Source organism: Trachymyrmex septentrionalis, unplaced genomic scaffold, assembly GCF_001594115.1.
Source record: "Trachymyrmex septentrionalis isolate Tsep2-gDNA-1 unplaced genomic scaffold, Tsep1.0 scaffold51, whole genome shotgun sequence".
NCBI lineage: Eukaryota > Metazoa > Arthropoda > Insecta > Hymenoptera > Formicidae > Trachymyrmex > Trachymyrmex septentrionalis.
In genome coordinates this window covers 2,758,148-2,783,287 of record NW_017305683.1, presented here as the reverse complement: position 1 = coordinate 2,783,287, position 25,140 = coordinate 2,758,148, and the positions used below count along the sequence as shown (strand labels likewise).

Genomic DNA, 25,140 nt, shown 5'->3' with positions numbered 1-25,140 from the left:
TCCTCCGAGCAAAAGATGACATAAAAGGTTCATCGATCGCGGAGTCAAAACAAGTCACAATCTAAACTATCGACTGCTAGGCTGACTGAGAACGTATTTGAGACGTATTATATACCTTGCGTAGTAAAATAAAGCATAGAAAGTAATCTCTCTTTCACTCTAGTGTCAAAAATTCGTCGAAATCACCGTGCTCCTTTTAACATACGGCACGCCGGCTTAGTTATCTCTTGTCGACCGCCTGTCGCTTGTAAAAATCAAGAATCTCACGTAACCTCATGCAAGCAAAAACTTTCAACAACGTGAGGATTTCTCCAGATTTATCGGCTTTCGCAACTTTACGATGACCTTGATATCATGTCCAATTGTGTCTCAAATCAATAAGATAAGACGTGAAACATCACTAACATTATTTAAAAACTGTGTTTTCTCTCAAATTAAATTGCAATTTGTTTTTCAAGTGTAGGTACACTAGAAAGTCAACAGAGTGATAGATATATAGGCCAGTTCAAAGATGAAAATGGCGGCGAAAAAGGAAGAAATTATTTACAGGTATTTTATTGTTTTAATCGACAGTTTGAAGTATAAAAAGACTAAATTTAAAAGTGCTACAACATTAAGGAAGGCACTTGGAAGTAATTAAGCAATAAAGTTTTTTTTTGGTTTTTCGATTAAAACTCGAAAACGAAAAGAGATATCGAAAAATAGCAAGAGAGCTTTTTGTTGGTGCTGAAATTTCCTATAAAATGAGTTTTTAACGAGCTTTGTACTATAAATAGAACCAGAGATACAGCGATTTGAAGATGAATGAAATTTCTTGAAAAAAACGGCAAAAATAGGCAAAACTTTTTCAGTTAGTGCTTTCTACGTCGTTTTAAATGCAGCAGAGTAAAAAATGACATAAGATAATTTAAAGTATCTTATCGAAAAAAATGAGCTTAAATTGAACTCAATACGATTAATATTTCCAAAGATATCCTACAATAACGTTTCAAAAGTAAAAAAGCGTTGTTATGCACCATATACTAGCATTACAGAGTTGTGCAGAAATAAAAGAGAGAATTTTTTTTTAAGTAGTCTCAATAAATACACATTTTTTTAAGTAGTCTCATTAACGCATGACATTAATTTTATAATTTCACATTCAAGTGATGTCATGCGTTAATGAGACTACTTAAAAAAATGTGCATTTATTGAGACTACTTAAAAAAAAATTCTTTATACCGATATATCTTAGATTCTATTCCGATGTACACTATCAGTACTGAAAATTTATACATAATAGGTCACATTATGTATATTATAGATTTTCAATACTACATCGGAACACAATCATAATTATTTTCAAATGTACTCTCGCCCTTTAAGTCAACAAAGTGCGTCGCTTAACAGTTTTTAATTTATTTATATATTCAATAGTTTGCGTATATTACAAATAAAGCACAGACTATTACACGGTAATCACATATTTAGGGAAGAGCACGTACATTACGCCGTTTACAATTGTTCGCTATCATTTGATTAATATTCAGCGTGTCTTTCTTCCAATCGCCAGAGGGAAGTCAGGCGGAAACGGATATTTCCGAAGAGGGGAAACACGTATTGAAGAGATTGAAGATCCCTGTCATCTCCGTTTCGTTTTCAAGTTGATCCTATACAATCCTCTTCCTCTCGATCGTTTTGCCTGTTAGCTTCCACCTAGGTGCTTGGAATGCCAGCTTTTATAGATCAACAATAAATGTCCCATGAGGGAATCGACGCCTTTATGATGTTCATGAGCTTTTCTCTTTCCCACATGTTCGAAGATGAGCCTGGATGAGCCGTCAAAGCCGCGTTATGTACAGTGTCAGCAGAATCGCGAACTTATCCGGATGTATTTCGCGATGTTACATCGTTAAAAAAAATCAAATGCTACTCAGAGAACACGTTTGCGAGTTATCTCGCGTTTCGCTTTTACGCTCTTATATGTCATATGTGTATACTCGATATAAGCCTTAATTGCTCGCTCACAATTACCGACGCCCTAAAACTTTAATACAGTGAGTCGGTTGGAGATATATATATATATATTCTTTTTTTATTTTATCCCTTATATGTATAAATACACATTTTTGTTTTCATGCGAACATAGATGCTTCCTCAAATCGACGCATTCGCTGTTTGCGTTAGAATATCATTTTATATTTTCGTATATAAAAAGACAATGAAACCGCAGTCGGAGCCAGACCGATTCTGATGTCGGACATGGAACTCAAGGGAGAGAGAGGGAGAGAGAGAGAGGGGGGGGGAGAGACAGAGATAGAGAGAGTGGAAAAAATTAGGTCCTCGAGATCATCGTTGTTGCGTATAATGATGTTATAAATTAAGCTGGCCCTTTATTGCATGAAATCCAGCTGGAAATGATGGTGAATCAAATAAAAGATAGAGACTTCTTTATTTACATAGGAATGTGTCACGAGTACGAGTTATAAGATCCCATCGTACGTTGGTGTGTCCTAGAATATAAGTTTCCTATTATTACACACATATATGCATATGTATATATACATGTATATAAATACGTATATATAGGCTGATTTGTCTATTGCTCTTCGAGAAAATTCCAATGTCTCCCCTGCTTGAGCATAGAATGAAAGGAAATCCTTCAGAAAATCGTACGCGTCATATTACAATTATTGCTTGCTGAAGTAAAAGTGAAAGGTAAATCTTAAATATAAAGATATAAATATAAAGCAGTAAGATGTAAATTATATATAAGTGATAGTTGAGATGGCGTGATTTTTCGCGATAATAGCTTGGATACATCAAGATATCACGATATAAAGACCGCTCATACATGTATATCACGTATATATGTGTATATACATATACACACAACATATACACCTCTTTATTAAATAATATTATAACGTCAATGTATTTCTTATTATAGTATCATATTCAATCCTCTTATAGCAGTAATTTTGCAATTTCTTTTACTACGTCTTAGAGATTTTTTCTGCATGTAATATTTTTCCTCGAGTTAAATGAATAATTAAAGAAATATACAATTTGTAACTAATAGTTATGAAAAGTACGCAATACAGTAGCGATATATAACTTATATATACGTACATGTCTAAACGTATCATCTTGTCTAAAAGTATAAGTATTGCTGTACCTATAAGATTCCATCAAACCTACCGATCTACGTTTTATATTTTTCTTTGATTATTTTGGAGCCGATTCTCTAGAAAAAAATCAAATGATTCATGGATAAAAGGTAGGAATCTAAAACACCCTATAAATTATAATATAAATAATTTCAGAAAGGAAAGGTATATTTGTACATATGTACTAAAAGACGCTTCTTTATATAAGGGACGTAGTGACTATAATTAATTGAAAAATATAGAGCTATAATTATTAGTAGGATAATGTATTGAATATAATGATAATTATTTACTAAGAGCTTCACAAAATCTTGATTAGCATTGCCATCCTAATAAGCCATCAACTAAGCGTATAATTAAATGCTAATCTGCGTATACCGCTGCCTCTTTTGCTCATAACTTTGAAAACCTCGGTGATTTACAGTCATTTTGCGCTGTTGTCAGTTTACCAGATGGATTTACCGATTAATAATTTTTCGCCTTGAACATTTCGACGTAAAATGTACATACACTACGAAATCCAAACGTCAACAATACAATATAAATATAATTAACGTTCCTATTTAAAGAAGGTGCAACAGGCATCATAAATTATACATGCTTGATAAAACTTTAACAGCACTAATAATCTCTCCCTATCGGTTTACTTCTCTCCTTTATCTCTATTAAATATTTATAAATACAACTTTGATATACCATTTTCTAAATTTATGAAACTTTAAATAAACTATTCTTTATACGCAACGAGTTGCGCAAGTATGAATATATCTGTATATATACCTATGTACGCAGGTATCTATATACATATAAACATACTTTTTTCGTATGTATAAATATATGTATGTATGTGTGTTAGTAGTTAGTAATCGTGTTGATGTTGCTTGCGAACAATACTAAATATGCCAAACAATATCAATATTCACATAACATACTCCTAGTTCAAATGCATAATACTCTATATTTATTACACAACAGTACAATTAAATATAATATTATCTGTATCGTTAAAAACAAATTAATAATACGATATTGTGTTCTAGGTTTTGTCATTTTTGGAAACAAACCAATCATATAATACCTACATACGCGAAGGTATTATAAATTTTCTATGAACCCAATGATAAAACATATTCGTATACCACGTTGTGTCATTATGTGTACTATGTACCTAAATTTTGACATATTTTCCTAATAGTGTGTTTCCATAAATATTTTACTACTGCTTCCTTTTTTTATAGATAATATATCATTTTACTAGTGCCGTAAATATGAATATACTCTGCTTAAATAAAAGAGAAAGATTCTCATTCTCTATACATAATTAAAGAGAACAAAAACACTACACAATTAATAACAATTAATCCTATAAAGTGCATTGTATGTAAATAAATCAATTATCAGAAATGCAGCTTTCAAAAGAATAACATGGTAAGTATTATAAACAATTTAAATAGTGAATATTGCTACATGTATCGACAAAATTGCAAGTTTTATAGTACTCTTTTAGAAAAGGAATTTATATTATACAAAACAAATATACGATTTGTTTTGATTGATACATGCCTCTTAAGTATTTATATCAAACTGTATTAGAAAATAAGAAGATGAAAAGAGAGTTAATTGTAAGAATTCAATGTTGCCTGTGTCTTTATAAATAATAGCATATACATTTCAACAAAGAACATACTCAACAATTATATCGGCGGCCAGCGCTTATCACTTGAATCTCTCTCTGAGATCTGTTTCTGAAATAGAGCCATAGGAATCCGAATGCCTCGCGTTTCCTATCATTTTCTTTTCTTTTCTTTTCAAATATTAATTTTGATCACTCTTTAATGTCTGAAGATTCTCATCTTCTTTTGGTATATAATTTGAATTGACAATATCTCAACGCAAATGGGCAGACGAATCAGTACATTTGTATCTAGCATGTGTCTGTGAAAATATATATAAATCATTATTTCTTTCAATATTAATATAGTAAGAGATTTTCTTACATCTTGTTTAAAAAAGAAAAGTTTCCATATATGGGTACATCTTCTTTCCTGTCTTTTTTTCTATAAAAAATGTATTATATAATTTTTAATCTAAAAGTTTAGATTTGTTTTTTGTATTAAATTTCTTCAGATATTGTAAAACTTCTGTCAACATAAACGTGATTGACATACGTATAAAGGAACGATTGTACCGAATTTACATTTCTCAGAAACATGCTATGGATGTCAATTTGTAAGCGATAAGCTACTTACAAATTGATATTAATGTGCTGATTGGACTGGCCAGTTGCGTTGATTACGGTTCATTTTCTTAAACTGTCTTTGCTACTTGCACGGCTGGTTGAGGCTGTGCTAGATTCCCCTGGTCCACCAGTACCACCTGCATCCCCATTAATGCTGGAACCGGCGAGTGAAGCAGTAGGCGTTACTGGCGCTGAACGTCTCCTTACTTTCGTTAAAGCTTTGTCCAATCTTTGTATGAACGCATCCACATCAGATCTCTTCATGCCTAATGCTGCCGCAGCAGTCAGATATGGAACTCTGTAATTGCTGTTATGTGCACCCCATCCTGTAGTAGTAATTGAAATAAATATTATAAAACGGAAATATCTTCAATAAAAATAAAAATCTACTATAAATTAAAAATATGTGCTTAAAATATAGATACAATATTTTTAACCCAGAAACAGTCATCTTCGGTATTTTTACAACCGAGCGGCGAAAAAATATGAAGTGTAAAATATTATTTTGCATGAATATTGTTAAATATATTTTTTCTCTTTTAATAACTATTTTTTTAAAAACTTTTAAATATGCAATTCCATCGAAATATACTCCATCCGTAATAAAAAAAAAATTATTAATTAAAATCTTTATTTAAAAAATACCATTATAAGCTACTTAACATGCTATTTCATTTAATATTTGTTTAGTCTCTACTTATTTTTTTCAGAAAATTATGATTATATCCATATCCATATAATTGTCACATATTAATAAATTGGAAAACAATAATATACAATATGTTGTTAATAATAATGATTTTAATTGAGGTATAAAAACATCTCAAGTTATCTTGTACGTCAAAAATCAGGTGACTATTCTTGGGTTAAACATAATTATATGAAGATATTATGTGTATATATCTCAATAAATTTAATATGTTCTAGAAACATTATTAAATCATATTTAAAAATATATACCTTCAAATTTATGTGAAACAATGTGCTTAGAATCCGTGGTCGTTATAACTCTAGTACCACTGACATTACGCAGAAATAGCATTGATCCTAGCATAGTAACTTGCTTGTTGTCATGCTGATGGCTTAGACACTGAAGAGTCATAGCCATAGATATTGGATTGCCCTTAGTGTCTAACAGTCTCTCCCCATGCCTTGTTGCTAATTTTCCCAATTCTTCTTTCAGGTAAGAATACATTTCCTTACGTTGAGCAATCAATTGTTTGTACCCTGCCATTCCAAGACTCAACAGCGTTATCATCACATCCATAACGGAGCTCGCGCTTGCACGTCCTGGATACATTTTCGATATGCGATCTAAGAGATTCTTGTCGAAGGATCCTATAATAGCACCACCCACCGGAACCAGAAAGTTCTTGTCCGTACTCTGAACGAAAGCGTCTACTCGACCCTTTCTCGACGCTTCTTGTATGAGATGCATACACCTTGTACTCTGCAAGCTTTTAGCAATATAGTGCAATACATTTAGTAAAATCGTTTCAATTGGAATGTACCTCGATATCCTGGGACTAAAACCAACAATGTTTCTGTGATTTTCGAATAAAAATTCTACGTTTGAGCCGAGAGAGGATGTTGGTTGTTCTAGCGCCAAGGTATCGATCTAAAGATATACATAAAAAAATAGTGCATCCTTCACTTACCCGTATGCATTATTCACCAAATGTGGTATGTTATACTGGCTACAGAGAGCTGCGATCGCGTCCACGGAATCGCACGCTCTGGGCGCGAAGCAGCTGGTTGTCGTAAGTACACAGGCAACACTCTCGCCTAAGGCTGCCATTTGAGCCTCCAATCTCTGCATATCGGTTTTTAATTCGTCCCCTATTATTTGCATCTCGATAACAATAGGTTCTAATCCGGCCGTAATTATAGACTTGAAACTAGACTTTTGGTCAATTCTAGGCCATAAAACATATTTCGCACGTGGTCTGTCTTGCTTAAGCGTTAACATACATAGAACTAGGCTCATTCCTGTGGCCATTGGTGATAGAAAGCAACCTGCTATGCTCTTCACTCCTGTGAGCGAAAATATCCTTATTAAATGCCTTTTTATACTAATAAAACAAAAAGAACCAGACAAAAAAATAAAGAAATAAATTACAGGATACTGATGAACTTTTCTGTGATCAGTCTAATATCAAGATTCATAATCTTTTTTTTCTGTCATTTTAAACGAATAACAATTTCTTTCGCAATTATTTATAACCCTCCGAAGTCGATAGTAAGTGTATTGGATCCACTTATAAGATTTGTTCTTTTTAACTAAAGTTTTTGCACGGTTCATTTTTTTTTCTTTTCTCTCCATGTTGGAGAGAAAAAGAAAAAAGATGAACCATGCAAGAAGTTTAGCTAAAAGAAGCAAGCCTGTATTATTTATGTTACATCTGCAAATTTGAATTATTGCAATTGAAATAAATTTAGTATTCATTCTTTTTTATACAAATTATGTCACTTTAATTCTTTAGAATTAAAACCTTTTAGTCAACTAAATTAAACGGATTTCACAGACCCAGAGTCAATAACTATATTTTTTTATCAATAACTGTATTACAGTTTGACTTTGGAGAGCTAAATACATGTGCCTTATATTTTTTATGCTAAATATATATGCCTGCGTAACTCCTTACCCATATATCGTATAACTTCAAGCACTAAGGAGTTAGTTAATTTATACATTAAACTGCTACCAGCAGCCTTCGGTTGTACTTCTTCTAAATCGCCGGATCTTCCTATACCGTGTCCCATACGAAAGTGACGTCTCGCAACGATATTTGACACGATCCTCGCCTCGCGTTCGCCAACGCTACAGTTCGAGGGAAAGTTATTGCTGTCCATTTGCGATAGATCCGACAGGAATGCTTCTATCGTTGCGTCGTCCCAACCCTCTTCTGGCCATTTTCGCTGTTTTTCACATAACATTACAAGAAGATACGTATTACATAGAATTTATTTTATGCAAGCCTGGCAAACACTAATTAACAGTAATATCAATATTTCCTATTCGAGAAATCCAGATAGTAAGATGCTAGTAGTATGTCAACAATCGCTAGCCAATGATTGATTTGATTATGATTAGAGAAGATTCTTATCCACTGTCCTCTTTAAACTTAGGTTCTATCATTACTTACAATTTATACCATAGCACAATAACAGAAATGCAGCAGGAAAACAGCATAACTTGCTATTATGTTATATGCAAGGTTTTCTGATACATTTCTATCTTAGAAAAATAGCAGACAGTACTTGGCTGTTGCTGGAATTCTATTCATAAGATATAATTCTATTCATAGGATACTTTCCAGCGAGAGGTACAGTGTAACATAATAAATTATTATATCTTTATTGTTTATCAATGTTAAACAGATAAAATGTTTCATTGTACGTGTTATATTGTGTCATCTATGTTTCCTGCCGGAAAGCTCTTACAATATGCAAAACACACAGTGCTTTAGAACAAAAGACACAGTGTGGCACACAGTAATTGGATATTTCATCTTTGTTTAAAAGTAAGATAATGATTCACTGTATCATCTGTGCATTGCTGGAAAGCACCTACAATGCAACGCAGTGATTTCATCTTAGCTTAACATTGGAGAACAATGAGGATGTAATAATTTACTGCTATAACTGCATTCTCTCTCAGCAGAGAAAACTAATCAATTAATTTAATGATTGTTTCTTGCCTTTAGTTCTTTGCTGGATCTAAGTGTAGGACTCAATCATATTAAAGAATCACTAAGTGTCAACTGATTAGTTTTTTCTGATGAACGCAGCCTAAGTCATCTATGTCTCTTGCTGAAAAGCACCTACAGTCTGCAATACTGATCCTTGACTGGTTTGGCTATCTGAGAATGTAACTGTTATGCACAACATGTGTTATATTATCTTTATATTGTTGAGTAGAAAATTATACTAAATATTGATATAATACTACTGCTAATTAACGTTTGCTGAAAAGCTCGCTTTCTCACGACTTACATGTTCGATAAAATGCCGTATAAGGTTCTCACGAGACTTCTTGGCGTTCAGGCCCTGCTGCACGTAGGTCGAAGGTATGAGCCTCTCCGCCAAACTGAACGCTTGATTATTCATTTTCTCAATTTGTGTGACGAGTTCCCTTGATTACTTAATCCACACGTACGTCAATCTTTTTAATGCACCATCGTTTTGATAATCAGCAGAAGATGATTACCATGGGTATCATGTCGCTCTTCTCATTCAGCTACAGAATGTGTAAATAATTTAAAAAAAAATCGATCTCATAAGCTCATACTGATATGATCGATTTTATTTTCAGTAATCGAATATCTCCAGATATTTTCTAACAATCTTAGACAAAGTAAATTGCACTTTCGACTGGTCCAGCAAGAATTACAAAATCATAACATACAGCTGAAAGAAAAAACCCTCGACGGAAAAGTGTGTGTGTCATCGAAACGCAAGATTCTCCTTCTCTCAATTGTATACTTACGGAACTCGAGAATCTGTGCAGAATTTGGTGTGTGAGGAAAAATGGGATGGTATGTGCGAATGTGTGTGTGTGTGTGTGTGTATGTGTGTGCGCGTGTGTGTGTGCGCGCGTGTGTGTGTGTGCGTGCGTATGTGTGCGCGTGTGTTGTGTGTACGAAATGAAAACACAAAACTGCTTGCGTGGGTGAGAACCAAATTTATTAACTATAAAAACTCAAAGGTACAGATTGTATCCGCGAGATAACAATGCGTGAGAACAAAAGTATACAGAACAGAATGAAACTAAACATCGTCAGGTAGAGCAAGATGAACACGTATGTTCGCATGTGATGTGGGAGGCGCGGCGCAACAAATGAGAGAAATGGATTCGTAACGACGGGGGTGGCACCGTCCTCGACTGGACCGTTCAACGTCGCGGCCGCGGTGTCGATTCCGTGAGGCGAAATCCGACGGGACGACGACAACGATGACGGAACCGAATCGTCGCGGTCGATGGTCGATACATCACTCGGCAGGGAAAATAGAGAAAACGAACGTTGGGCTTCTGGTGGCATAAAGGTTATGTGGACGCGCTACTCCGAGACAGTCCGAGAGCTCCGTCGGAGTCCACCGTCGTCCCGCAAGATTTCATACCCGTTCAAGGCGTTCAGTGGGCGAGGCGAAGCGGGACGACGCAACGCGACGCGATATCCAGGAACTCCACTCGTCGAGCTGGGAGAGGGAGAAACGCTGCCCGAGGAAGCCGCGCGATTATCACCGCGGATACATGGCTCGGGGGACGCGCACAACCCGGAGCGGCCACCACGAAAGTCGAAAGTGGGTTGGGCGAGGCGTCGCGTTAAACTTCCTCACCAGCGCGATCCGCGCACCGCCGCGCGACGACGCATCGCTCTCGCGAGAGGTAGCGAGAGGAGCGTACCGTGAAGGTGAGAGGTGAGAGCGGAAGCGCAGAGCGAGAGGAGACTGCGTGTCAAGCGTGTCCCTACTGTCCCTCTGTCCTGTCCCTATCCCTATCCCTATTCCTATCGCGTCGTGGTGATTCCTTCTCCCCTTTCCTCTCGCCCTTTCCCACCTCTCTTTCGCCCACCTCAGCCCCCTTTCGCGTCGTCAGAAGCGATCTCACTGCGACGCGATGACGGTGGATCCCCTCCGGTAAGCGTAAGAAACTAGAGAGACTCGCGAAGACGCCAAAGACGGGGGATTGACGAAGGTTCGCGGAGATGCGCCGTGAAGACGTGACGGACGTAACGTAATCGCGACGATGACGGAAGTCGTCGGAGGAGAGGAGGAGGGTTGCACAGAGAGAGAGAGAGTGCAGCGCGAGGTCGCCGCCTAAATCGGATTAGTTTTACGCAATACGCGATGACCGATTGCGAGCGACGTAATCGTTTCACGTTCACGGCGACGGCGACGGCGACGGGCTGTCATCCGCGACACCCGCTCCACGGTGTTCGCCGCCGACGACGACGACGACGACGTCGTCAACGAGTTGACCGCGGTCACGATGATAAACGGTGCGTACGCGTGGTGGAGACTCGCGAGGATCGCTAGACGCGGGCTTTTACCTCCTTTCTCTTTTCCTCCTACTACTGCTACTCCTACTACCGCCGCCGCCGCCGCTACACCGTGGATCTCGGCGCTCGGCCGACGACGACGGAGCGACGACGGGTCATGCACGGCGCCACGGACGAGCTTGGCCGCCGTCGCCGTCGGCGACGGCGGCGATGTTTCCACGGGTCACACCGCGCCAAGCGTTATTCGCGCCTCGACCATCCGACAGGTGCACCATTTATTGTTTAATTAGACTGTGCCGCTATCACTACCCTTCACCTTCGTAAAATGATCCTTGATTCGCGTCGCGGATGATCTTCTCCGACGATTCCTGTGCATGCCGCCAAATCTGAAGAAGAACTGCTGAAGAGAAGAGAAGAGAAGCAATTCAACGCATTTTTCTTTCGTTAATCCTTTACACCTTTAACATATGAAACCCCCGTTTAATGTTAAAATTATTTTTGAAGAATGCGACTTCGTATATTCTAGAACAGAGCATGGAGGGGGGAGTATCTTTTCTTCGTAGCGCGATGCGATTTGTGCAATTTGTGTTTGACGACGTCCAATTGTACATAGAAGTGACTTTAATAAACTTCGATTGACTTAATTGATGATTATGATGGTTCATTTGCTACAATAACTCAAAAATTGTCATTTTAAACTTCTTTCAGAAAAAGGATGGAGATATAAAGAAAATAAGAAAGAACATACTTTAAAATAATATATTTTTATTCCTCTATGATCAATTATTATATTAAAATTGCATTTCAAAATTAATATTACAATATTTTTAATGATTCAAAACAATTAAATTTATTTTCTGGGAAACTTTGTTTTTTTTTTTCGAATTGTGTTATTATTGTAGAAAATAAACAATATCTGTATTATTTCGTTTTTATGGAATTAATTTTTTGTTACATTTTACATATAAAAAAAGATTAAATTACAAATATAAATAAATTATAATATAAAATTGTATATTAATCTTGATTTTAAATAATTCCGTCAAATTAATAATCGCCGATTAAGTTAATTGGAGTCTAAATAACTCTAATCCCCATTTCTACCAATATAGATTAACGTTAATCTAGATTTAATTTTTTTTTCTTATCTAATTCTAAGAATTAGATAAAGATAAAGAGTAAGTTACACCAAGATAAAGTTAATCTACGTTGAAAGAAATAAAAGAATCTATTATGAAGATACGAGGCGAGCGCTTTCCTAGAATCAATCCCTGTATTTTTTCCTTTTTAATTATTATATTTATTATTAATGATTTATTATATTAATTATGACATTATATTATTAATGATTTATATTGATCAACTTTTTTCCCAACTTCAAGAAGTTACTGTTAGACAAATAAGATTAACAAATAAATCAATAAAATAAATAAAAATGTAAACTGAATCGAGTAAAGAGCCTTTAAAGATAATACGAGTTGCATTACAAAATGCATAATCCAAATCACACGACATACGCATATTACTTCTTAAAATACGTCCGTAAGAAATACAGGCTACGTCTATTGAAACATTACTGTGTGAATAATGCGCAAAAATTTTCATTGAGAAATTATCGTTGCTCCAGAAATATAAGAACTCTCTTTGCTTTCCTTTTCGATTCTAAAGATGCACTTTTGCATGTTTTATGACTTTCTCTTCTTTTTTGTATTAAGGTCTAAACTTCTATCACTTACTCCAATTTTATTTATACTCCAATTCTATCATCTGCTCCATTTGCATTTTCGCGCGCTCGGCAATGCTGCCACAACAAGGAACGTGTCGTGTCACTGCTGGTTATGTCACGACTGCGAATAATGTATTTTCAAATAAATATCTTTAATCGCGTTTAGCAGAATGTTTATTTTACAACTGTTGGAATTGTCGTTTTCTTCATGCTGATTGGATTATACTTTTAAGAAATAATCCTACCTCAGAGAAAATTTCCAACAAATGAAAAATAAACGTTTTGCTAACGCGGCTTTTATTTACTACGTACTTCGCGATCGATTTCTGATTGATTCGATCATAAAAATGCTCCTCTCTTTTCATTTTCGTCGCACCGATTGGGCGCCGCGCGTCGAGTTCGATCTAGGGATTTTTTGCCGCGATCGATTGGCACACCTGTCGGCCGAGGTTGCCGCAGTTCAGTGAATTGACCTCAGTATTCCGTGAAGCTGCATCGCGGTAGGGTGTGGCGGTTGATTGTCCGTTTTGCTCATTGAACCTCAGATGACAGCTCGTAGTGTCGCGAGCGATTTTGTGAGCGAAAATCATTAGCTTTCGCATCCGTCATAAAAGTGATAAGAGATACCGCCAACGAGGTACTAGAATAAACGTTCATTTTCATGCTAACCTTACGTTAACAGCACGAAGCGTGCGTATGCGTGATCCATAGGGTACAAGTATCTAAGAGACGTCCTATAGATATTCCCGAAGATTTCCTATGTCCTAAGAATGTTCCCAGAACATCCTCTGATAAAGTACGCTGTATGGGTATGTATGAGAGAATGGCAGAGAGAAAGAGAGAGAGAGAGAGAGAGAGAGAGAACACGAATAAACTGTTTATCTTTCTTTCACGCGTTTCTCACGACAATTAATAAACCAAAATCTTTGCAGAAATCTAATACTGATCAATTTCATATTGAAAGACAGAAAGAAAAATAGTAATTATTTAATTTATTATTTATTTTAAGTATTGAAAGTACTTGTTATATACTTTTAGTATTTTGGACTTTTGTCAAATTAATACTTTTAGTATTTCAGTAATTAATTACTTATTGAAATACTAAAATTATTGAATAATAGTAGTCTTTATACTCCAATAAGTAATTAATTACTGTCTTTCAGTAATAAATTGGGCAGCAATTGTTGTTGTCAATATTCAAACTTCTATAATGGAGGTACACTCACAATAAAAATCCAAAATTAGGACACAAAACATTAATATAAGTCGTTTAAAAAATATCATTATAAGACGTCTAAAAGATGTCTTGTATCTCAATTTTGGATGTTGTATTGTCTGGATATAATATTGGAGTATTGACATTTCTCTCTTCAAACAGTTATGATAATCTAACTTGTAATTTTAACGCGCGAGCGATAACGCTATCGCTGATATTCGCACTGATTGCGGGTTGCAATTCTGGTGGTTAAGTGGTCGATCGAAATCTGCAGCGATTATTTCTGGAGTTAGAATTTTTCGGCTCTGCTGACACGCGACATCGAGTTCTTTTCGTTTGCCTGTAACCGATCGATGATCGTAAATCGTGAAGAGTTTCCTCGCATATCCGGATGTCAGAAACCGAACCCGTTCGAAACCGGTTTCGCAATATATTTTTATTGTAAGGAAAAACAGTTCGTGTCGCAAGTACTTAATACGAATTGCTTTCCCTACTCTTACAGAAATTTAATATTGACCAGTTTACACACAGAAAAATATTCTTATTATTGCCAATAAAAGTGATTATTTATTTTACCTTCTTTTTTTTAAGCAACAGTTATCTTATTTAACAAAGAATATTTTATTTATAATAATCTTAGAATATATTTATTACACAAATTTCAGAAAAACTTATTATTATATATTTAAAATAAGAAGCAATTTTCTTTTGAAGAATATTCTAAAATGACCCGAAAAGAGCAACTTTATATAATAAGCAAATCGAATTTGTTTTAATTTAATAATCTTAATTAAAGTATATATTAAATTTTTCAAGATTTACAATTTAGTTTGAATAAATTTGATGCTTGTGATGAACTTATAATAGATTTGCGGGTATACAAACTTTTGAAATACTAATATAATTATTATTTGCATACAGCACAGATTAAAAATATTTTATATTTATCTTGGAAACGCTGTATTTAAGTTATTAAAATTTAATTTTCTCATTAAAATTTTGTGTTGAATTTTAAGTGTTTATTTAACATAATATGATTATATTATTTAAATATTTTGTGTTAAATTGATATTCAAAACATTTCTTAATGTCAAAATGACACAATTTATGAGTAAATGATTAAATAAATAACATAAAAATAATGTGATTCAAAACGTAAAATAAATGAATAAAATACGTATTAATTTAACGTGTCAAAAATGTTAATTTTACTGAAAAACTATTCCACAGTTTGCTTACAAATTATGTAATTATTATCTTTATATAATTATTATCTTTATGTAATTATTATCTCTATATAATTATTATCTTTTTTGTGTTAATTTTTTTATATAATATTTGTGTTACTTTCCAACATATACGTTTTGTGTTAAATTAATACAAAAATTTAAGTGGATTCTGTTTGCGATACGTGAAATGTGTTAAATTGAATATATATTTTCCAACTGTGTATTTATTTTTTTGTTTATGTAATATTGACCAATTTATTACTGAAAAACAGTAATTAATTTCTTATTTGATTAAATAACAGAGCTTTCAATATTTCAAGTAATTAATTACCTTTAGTATTAAATGCGACAGTCAGTATTAGATTTCTGTAAGGATACGTCGTAATGTTTGCAAAACATTCAATCTCTGCAGCGACGACGTGGCAAAACAAACCGCGTATTTAAGAAACGAATAAACATGTAGTCATTACGCGGCAAATTCTCTGTTCCTGTTTAATAAAACCTGAGTCTTTGAATTATTATAGCTGAATATTTTTTCGCATCATTTTTTGTCGAAAGAATTTTATTGATACTTAATAAATTTATTTTGGAGTTAAACAATTTTTTATGTTAAACTTGTTTGCTTGTTAAGAATTAAATGCTAAATTTGGAGAAACTATTTATTTTTAAATACGGGAACTGTGTGCTATCTCGATGATTCACGAACCCTATAAATGTATTTATTTTAAATACAGATTTAGCACCAAATTTAGCATTTAATTTTTAATGGGAAAACAAGTTTAACATAAAAAATTGTTTAACTCCTATCGATAAAGTAAATTTAATTAGTATCAATATATTATTAATAACTGTACATGCATAAGTACAGCCTTGGCTAAAAATATAAAGCACCCTCACTAATTCACGATTGAATAACAAGTTACGTACGATATTAAATTAAACAAAAAGGATTAAATTTATATTTATTGCAAATAAAATATAATATAAATTAGATATATATTTTTTTAATCACAATAATCACGTCATATAAATATTTAAACATATTCTATATCTAAAGGAAAATAATTTAAGAAACAATTATATTGAAAATAATATTTATTTTTGTAACAATTTTATTTCGTTAGTATTTTTTGGATTTTATTACTGCCTTTTCCAAAAAAGTGCAATAAATTATGAGTGCTTTATACTTACGGCTAACAATAAGACTATATGTACACAAGTATACGTAGAAAGATCTCATTGAGCGAATTGCATTCACAGCTAATCATGGAGCTTGAAAACTGCAATGTGCATGGAGATCAGGAGAATACGGGGCCTAATACACCGCAGCACGACAACGATCCAAGTGGTAACAAAAAGTGGTACCGGCAGGCCAGTCAAAGGTTAGTAAATGTGGTTTATGTCACCTGCAGTATATATATTTGTCTTTGTGTCGTCCGTGCGTCAAGTTTGAAGCTTTTGAAACACGTCTAAGTACATGCATATTCCTTTTAGACAGATCTTTCAGTATTTGGATAACAAATATAAATTCTGCGATCTAGATCCACATCACGATTGAAAGCTATGTCTTTCAGCTTAAAACTATAAGAACATTCACCATGTATAAATAGTTAAACGTAAAATAAAAAGATGAATAACAAGTTACATACGGTATTAAATTAATCATCTGAAAAGATTAAATCAAGGATTAAATTTATATTTATTATAAATAAAATATATAAGTTATAAATTAGATTTATATATTTTTTTATCACAACAATTATGCCATGTAAATATTTAAACATGATACATTTCGTATGAAAGCAATAGATATATTTTTAATATATTTCGGTAGAAAATATCGGGCGGAATGTATTTGTTTAAATAAAATGACAATCACAGCATATATATATATATATACTTAAGAATTTTATTTCCTATAGTAAAATATTTTTATCACATAAATGATAAAATAGGTATGTGGTCCGTATTTACACCTCACTTTTATCGTAATGTAAATGTACATAAAGTGAATGTACACATTTAGCATACAGTTTATATTACATATACTATAAAATCTCAGAAATACATGCGCGCATTTTGTCGATAAAAGTGAGATATGAATATGGATTTATGTGTATTAAAAATCAAGTTTAATCGTTTTAACTTATACGAATAGGTTATCACAAATACTTGAATTTTTCCGATATATTTAAACTTATTTGCGGAAAGAACAATTTTTCTGAAGTGTCTAAAGATATAAGATAAAGATCTGAAAATAATTTTACTGGACCAAAATAATCATATAAGATGTTCTAGCTAGAATATTAAAATTTTTTGCGACTTACCCATCGTGTTTAAATTTTCTGTATAATTATGTTGATGATCCAATTCATTTCGAATCTGTAGCTAACTAAATTGTTAGATACTTCAGCAAAAATGTTTTTTCCGTATTGATTTTATTGAAAATTAAAGTATTTCAGATATTGAAACAGATTCTTATCATCGGGCGATGCTTTTCAAGCGACCTTAACTTTTATATCAATTTTGCGACGATTTTAATCGACGCTCGAGAAAAGTTGGCTTTATATGCTGAACCGATATAAACAAACTTTTGGAATATTTTCGGACCAATAATTTATTCGCTAATAGTTGCGACAGCATTAAAAATACCAATGTAACCGACGCATTTTCGAAAACGAGTGTACTGCTGCACAAAAATAACTCGTTTAAATGATACACTTCGACCGCGATGTATTTATTTCGGGAAACTACACGACATCCTCTTCTCCCATGGCTAGTGTCATGCAGCGAAATATACACAACTACATTCGTAAGAAAAATAATCTTTAAATATCTCAAGAGAGAATATATACGTAAAAAATATTTTCTAAATAAATATTCATTTAGAGGAAAGACGTGGAAAAAGTTTTTCAATTATAAATTATTAAAAAATAGAGATAGGTCTCTCTCCGACGCACTACTTTGTTTTTAGAAAATATTTCTTAAACATAAACTAAAAATAAAACTTCAGAAACATAAACAAATAACATAAATTAGAAAGTCTACTGTCAGATAATTCAGCAATTTTTATACTACTGTTTGCAATTTTATAACAGCAAACTTTTTCGAAAGATAAGCAAAATGAGCGTGCTTCGCTCATTTTCTTTTACAGAAATCATATGTAAAATACCTACAAGTAAATGTGTATACAAAATTTTATATAAACTTTTCATTTCTTCGATATAAAATATTTTTGTTAATTTATATGCATACTTTATATGGTGTTTTGCAAGACGCAAATATGTAACACGGTAATTTGTTTTTTTTTTTACGGTTTTCCTATAAAGAGTGCCTTCCATTTAATAATACAAATCGACACAAATGTCGTCCTATCTTTCTTTGCATTCAGTGAATAACAAAGACAGAATACTTGTGTCGACTTGTGTAACTAAGTGTAAAGCACCCATAAATACAAAATTATCTTCAACTTCAATAGGGCTATATGATACTATAACGCAAAATTATAAAGATTAAGTTAGCTTATAATCTGTCTTACGGTTTGCCAGTTTTTCGCTACACTCTTATTATATTTAAATAAAATATTGTTTATATTTAAAATATCATATTATGAAAAAAATGAAGGAAAATATAAATAAAACTGATTTAAGAAATAAAACTATAACATATAAAACTATAATATTATCAATAATATTGTCACTATTATTTACATTACGCATTTACAAAAGAAAATCATAAGAATTTTATTTTCGCATTTGTAGAATTTGTTTTTAGCTGATTTTGTATAGAGATTCAAATGTATGAATTATGAGTCTTTACTTTTTTAATTATCTAAATATTTTACGTTTTTATCTCAGTATTAATAAATTGCGATAGTTAATTTTTCCAAGAAATAAGTGTGTGTTTCTCTTTAGAAGACCTATGTCAGTAATTACAACTTTCCTCTAGTCTAGGTAATAAAAGATGCGCGCGTCATCTGTAATCTTTTTTATACCGAGTCTCTGAAAATAAATTGCCATTAAATTCTCTATTCAATAAATGATTGCCTAATTTAATTTAAAAAAAATAATAATAAAAGCCATGGAAAAAATTTAATATGGAAAGGAATTTATGCAAAAGCATTTTTAAATAATCCAATATATGAATATAATTAAAAACTGAACACGATATGTGCTACCACGTCCTTATCTCTGCTGAGGACAATATCAGATACGCCACGTTTCGAAAACACACATCCGAACACGTACTGTTCCATATACACGGCTAATTTTGCATATAATATTTATTAGTCCTTTTTCAAGGCCGACGATAGTAAAACATGTTGCTGCAGAAGCTTTCGCGCGTTTGTTCATTCTCGCCTTCTGACCCGCTATGACTTCGCACCCGAGAGAGAAGAAAAACGATGAAAATCACGGCATATCACGCGAACCGCGATTATTCTTGCCTTCTCGATCGCTGTCGTCACGCGATTGACCCTTGGGACCTGATCCGTAGCATTCTTATCGCCGTGCTTTCGTCAGACTGCAAATCGTGTTGTTTGTTCATAGTCGAAAGTTGTACCAGTTGTATTATTCCATCATTATGATTTTGTCGCTCGTGCGGGACGGAAGTCGAGGGTTACAATTAAGAATACTTTCGTAATCGTCGCGACACATTTCGACTGCTCGTGTTGAAGAGGAAATTAACAAATCGCACCGTAATTAATTGGCGCGATGAGTCAGCGAAATGTTGGCGTGGTCATTACGCCGGCAAGCAACGCTATTGGTAATTATATTCTTTGTTTTTTCAAAAATGTAGTTGTATTGCAAACACGTCCTCTGAATTTTTGATCGCACAATGATTTAGACGTTAATACATGGAAAGAACAATTTTACTGGAGTATCTACAAATTTAGCTAAATGTAGATCTGAAAATAATTTTGGCCTAAAACTAATAATAATTACGTGAATGCTCATTCTACACGCATCCTACACAATGTCCATTAGACATCCAAAGGACGTTTACGATGTCCATGTCCATTGAACACTCAATAAATGTCCAAAGGACTTCTACGATGTCCTTTAAATGTCCAGTGGACGTCGTGTGCTGTCTGAGAAGCTATAGTTGCTTAAATGTCAAAACTTTTTGCAATATATTTCATTATGCTTCAGTTTCTTCTACATAGGATCATTTTTATGGTTCAATAAATTTATTTTTAAATCTACATATATTTTATAGTTAAATTTTTAGATAATTCAGTAAAATAGGTTTTTCCGTGTATGTCTAATCTGTCATGATAAAAGTCGATGTAATCTTCGTTTACGATGGAAAATTTTTCATGCGATAAATGGTATTTAAAAAGATATGCCGTATTGCGGAAGCAAGCTTTTTAATTATCGGCATAATTATCGGTACATTTTTTTCTATTTTCTAAAAGTAAATCAGTATTATTGTTGAAAAATAGTAAATATTTGCTGGTTATATCAGTTATAAATGTAGCATTGAAGTCACTGATTCACTTTTAGAGAATAAATAACTTCTTCGAAGACTAAAGGGGGTTCAATGCACAAGTTCACAATCTGCAAAATCCAGTTTAAGTAAATGTTAGATGGACTTATTTTGCGCGAATTTTTTTTATCTTCCTTCAGTTATACACTAAGAAAAAGATATTTAAAAATTTAATTGTGGAATATAATGTTTATTTCACTGAAATAAATTCTTATTTAAATATGACGAAATAACATTTTATTCCTAGCTGATAAATCATCTATTTTATTTTCTTATAATTAGTAAAGGAAACATGAGATATATTTTACAGAAATATATATTTCGTCTGATCATAGTCAAATTTTCTTACAACCAATTAATATCATTTCAAGTAACATTTGCTTCTGAATATTTTTGAACTTTTTTTCTCAGTACGTGTAGGAGTTTGTGATCTTGCAACGTAGACTTGCAGCCGTAAATTTAGCATTGCATTTTTATCTCGCATTTTCAATTCTATCTCGTATTTCGTTGCTCTTATTATTAAGAACGCCGTGATTTGTGAGCTTTCTTTAGGTCTGTTTGTTTTAATTAAACTTTTTGCATCGTTCGTGTTTTTTTCTTTTTTTTTCTTTCTAACATGGAGAGAAAAGGAGAAAAGATGAACCGTATAAGAAGTTTAGTTGAAAAGAACAAACCTTTCATTATCGTGGAACCCTGACTCCTTTAATTGCCAACGAAGACGACACGAATTTCACGGTGCAGGACCGAGAGTGCGATTTCCGGACGACTCGAATATATTCCCCGAGGAATCGATCCATCGTACCATGCTTGGCCTTAAAGTAGGACTGACCAGGAACGATCGTAGCGAGCAAGACCTGGACAGCTACAACGAGGGCACACACGGCGCCCGCAGTGATAAGCGCGAACTAGGGCACAGGTAAATCTTGGATTCTGCACATTAAGCCAAAGCAGGATGGTAGGTCAGGACGTTATATTATTAATACGTAATAAGGCAGCTTCGAGACAGGGTCGACATGCAAGACAGTTCACCGACAAACCTTTTGCCTTATTCCAATTATAGAATCTGGCTCGGGTCAGTAGTGTAGAGTTTTCAGCCTAATTTTAACCCATTTTACTTCGCATTTCGGTCACGTCACTTTCTATTGCCAGAGACTGCGACAAGTCGCGACATATGCGATTACTTCCTATAGTGCTATTGAAATCAATGTGGGCGGAAAGAATTTTGTTGAAGCTTTAAAAATTTGGCCAGATGCAAATCTGAAAATAGTTTTGCTGGACTATCAAAATAATAGAAATATATATAGAACGCTTAAGCAACGATAATATTGCTATAATAATGCAAATATTTGTTACGTTCTAATGATTTAAAAGTCTTATATAATTATTTTAATAGTCTAACAAAATTATTTTCAAATCTGCACCTAGCCAAAATTTTAAAGATTAACAAAATTCTTCTTATTTGTATCTGATCCAATTTTTAGATACTTCAATGTTTTTTCCATGTGAGTGTTGCGTATATATACGAAAACAATGGTTTTGCTGAAATATCTGAAAAATTTTTAGTCAGATATAGATTTGGAAACAATTTTGTTTGAGTTAAAATAAATATGCCACTCAAACTATTTACTAGAATGTTAAAACTTTATGCAGCAAGCACGCATTACTTAATTATTTTACGCATTACTTAATAATTTTTTTATATTTGTAAAAATGATGAAAATTAATCCGGGACAAGAATGATCTATCGTGTGTGGTAAAAAATCGGAAAATCGTCGTATGTAAAGTTGAGTGACTTTGATCATCACGCCGCGTCGCATGGATTACCAGTGATCTACAGTATTTCTGTTTGCGTTTCTTATATTTGTTAAATAATATGTATTCCATAGTTCAATAAAATTACAATTTAAATTATTAGAAAGAAGAAATCCTAATGTATTGCGTCATATATCATATAATTATGTATCCAAATATATATGACATCAAAAAATATTTTATAATTACGTTCCTTTTTATAACTAAAGAATGTATTATTTAATACATTCCAGCACAGAATGTGTTAAGCGTTCTACATAATTATTTTAATGGTCCAACAAAGGATAAAGTACAATTTTTTTGCGACTGTTCAGGGATCGTTTTGACTTTTTAAATTATTGAAGTATATACTGGCAGCGATTTCATAACAATCACGTAAATAAGAATTTTATTCTTTATTTCAATATATCAATTTTTTCTTGAATATAACGTCATTGTTCTAATTATTTTCGATGTTTCTATGAAGAAATAAGAAAATGTAAAAATAAAACAATCTCCGAATGGTTTTGAAAAGTGAAAATTGTATCTTCCTTAGATATTTTCGGATCTGTGCTAACTAAATATTTAGATATTTTAGCCAAGCCGTTCTTTTCCGAAAAAAAATTATGGTATACTTTGGATCATCTGAATATCAATGTACAAGAATAACGTGTCTCGGAGAGAAACGTAGTTGTGATGGCACAGCCATCCTCGGTTCTTTCTTGGCGGCGCCGAGACTGGAATTCACTGGAAACGCGCGAGTGAGAGATTTGCGCGTCGTATCGTAGCATCGATTTTGCGTCCGGGAAAATATAGGTTTTCACGTGGTCCGGGAAACCAAGGATATATGCACGCGGCGTCGCATCTCCCGATAATGTGCGCACGCTTGCTGCACAACGATCTGCAGTGTAACGGGGCTGATACGAAGACAGAGATACGCCTCTCTCTCTCTCTCTCTCTCGAGGTATCTCTCGGCGATCGATTGTTACTTTGAATCCGGCACCTCGGGCTTAATCAAACTTGCGGATTTTAATACATGTATATCCGCGGATTAACCATCCGCTTACGATCACAAAAGGTTGCAATTTAAAAGGAAAAAATCAACTTAAAATAATTTAAATGAAACTTAATTGATCCGAAACTTAATTGTCAAACTATATATTCCTTTTATTCGCGAATTATATTATACGAAAAGAACGATTTTGCTAAAATCGTTCTTATAAAGTATTTAGCTAGATACAGATCTGAAAATAATTTTTGTTTTAACCATCAAAGTCATTATGTAGGACGCTTTAATTAGGTACTAGAAACTTAAAACTTTTTGTTAAAACTTTTCGTCATCAACGTTCAAGCGTTTTATATCATTATTAAGATTGCAAACTTAAAAATTAGAGAAATCAGGGAAATTGAAAATGGTTAAAGAAATTAGGGAAAAGTTAGGGAATTTTGCAAAATTTTCTGGAAAATTTAAAATTACGTCACACCTACGCAGTTGAGGAATACTAACTTTACAATTAAAAATGCGAATAGTATCAGCAACATTAATAATAATTTTTAACATTGCTCTGTTAAATTTATTTGTTAACAAAATATTTAACGATTTACAAATTGGGACTAAAATACAAAAAATTTCAAAATATTAAAAGTCAGGGAATATCACGAAATTTTGTCTTGAAATCAGAGAACTGTTATGAAGTTTTACTTTTTAGGATAAGGAATTTATGACAATCTTGATTATTTTCATGGTTTCACGTTCGTTATTAGGTGTGGTAAACTTAATTCCTGCCATTTTTTTGTCTTCGAAATTGATTTGTTTCGAAGGGAAGATGAATGAATACCTAAAATGAATGAATACAACTCTAAAAGCGTTTCAGCTGGATTCTCATCGAGCAATTCTTACAGCTTGACATATTCAAATTTTTTCGGTTGTCTGGACGTTCTTCATTCATCTCACGTCAAAATCTCCATTTCGAAAGCGTTCAAACCAAACTGTATATGTTCTTTCTGATGGAATTTCATCATACACCATACACTTCGGATAATAAACGCGTTTCAGCTGCGGTTTTCTTAAGGTCAAAGTAGTGAAGAAGTATTATACACGTCGGAAAAACAGCTTATCGCGGTTTATTTTCAGTCGATTGGAAAATCTCTTTGGTGTCGAGAAATCTAAGTGAGGACTGAATCACTTTTAGCAATGTCTGAAATACAAAAGATATGCGACTTCACCGTCGAAAGTCGCCAGCGAGCCTCTAACAAGAATTAAGTTTACTACCTAATATATATATTTACTTTTATTTTATA

The 25,140-nt window shown here is 33.3% G+C and overlaps 2 protein-coding genes and 1 long non-coding RNA gene across 12 annotated transcripts in view; 2 read left to right on the top strand and 1 right to left on the bottom strand.

Annotated features, from left to right (window-relative positions):
• The first annotated feature begins 1 nt into the window (after nucleotide 1).
• LOC108751733 lies at nucleotides 2–6,640 on the top strand. Of its 2 annotated transcripts, none has more exons than XR_001939509.1 (3): nucleotides 2–299; nucleotides 459–549; nucleotides 6,572–6,640. It is a non-coding gene; the product is annotated as an uncharacterized LOC108751733 (long non-coding RNA). The 2 variants fall into 2 exon arrangements; XR_001939508.1 differs by lacking the exon at nucleotides 6,572–6,640 and adding an exon at nucleotides 1,553–2,035.
• On the bottom strand, nucleotides 5,399–11,496 carry LOC108751731 (O-phosphoseryl-tRNA(Sec) selenium transferase). Of its 3 annotated transcripts, none has more exons than XM_018492093.1 (6): nucleotides 11,442–11,496; nucleotides 9,385–9,628; nucleotides 8,034–8,307; nucleotides 7,047–7,422; nucleotides 6,349–6,845; nucleotides 5,399–5,714 (listed from the first exon to the last, which is right to left on the bottom strand). In XM_018492093.1, the coding sequence occupies exons 2-6, from the start codon at nucleotides 9,496–9,498 to the stop codon at nucleotides 5,449–5,451; spliced, it is 1,527 nt and encodes a 508-aa protein (XP_018347595.1). In that variant the 5' UTR covers nucleotides 9,499–9,628; nucleotides 11,442–11,496; the 3' UTR covers nucleotides 5,399–5,448. The 3 variants fall into 3 exon arrangements, with proteins under 3 accessions (XP_018347595.1, XP_018347594.1, XP_018347593.1); XM_018492092.1 differs by lacking the exon at nucleotides 11,442–11,496 and adding an exon at nucleotides 10,510–10,584; XM_018492091.1 differs by lacking the exon at nucleotides 11,442–11,496 and adding an exon at nucleotides 9,878–9,954.
• Nucleotides 11,295–25,140, top strand: part of LOC108751730 (cytosolic purine 5'-nucleotidase) — a 25,007-nt gene continuing 11,161 nt past the window's right edge. Inside the window, exons 1-3 of one of the 7 annotated variants that reach the window (XM_018492083.1) lie at nucleotides 11,295–11,585; nucleotides 11,628–11,656; nucleotides 16,822–16,943. In XM_018492083.1, the coding sequence (XP_018347585.1) occupies nucleotides 11,381–11,585; nucleotides 11,628–11,656; nucleotides 16,822–16,943 (356 nt within the window). In that variant the 5' untranslated portion in view covers nucleotides 11,295–11,380. The other 6 variants (XM_018492082.1, XM_018492086.1, XM_018492087.1 and 3 more) reach the window with 6 other exon arrangements.

Bases quoted from the DNA above. Each gene is read 5' to 3' on its own strand.
- LOC108751731 (XM_018492093.1), bottom strand. From the start codon at position 9,498: ATGAATAATCAAGCGTTCAGTTTGGCGGAGAGGCTCATACCTTCGACC. The intron at 8,308-9,384 runs GTAAGTCGTGAG...TGTGAAAAACAG, and splicing joins TACGGCATTTTATCGAACAT to CGAAAATGGCCAGAAGAGGG. The intron at 5,715-6,348 runs GTATATATTTTT...TTACTACTACAG, and splicing joins TGTTTCACATAAATTTGAAG to GATGGGGTGCACATAACAGC.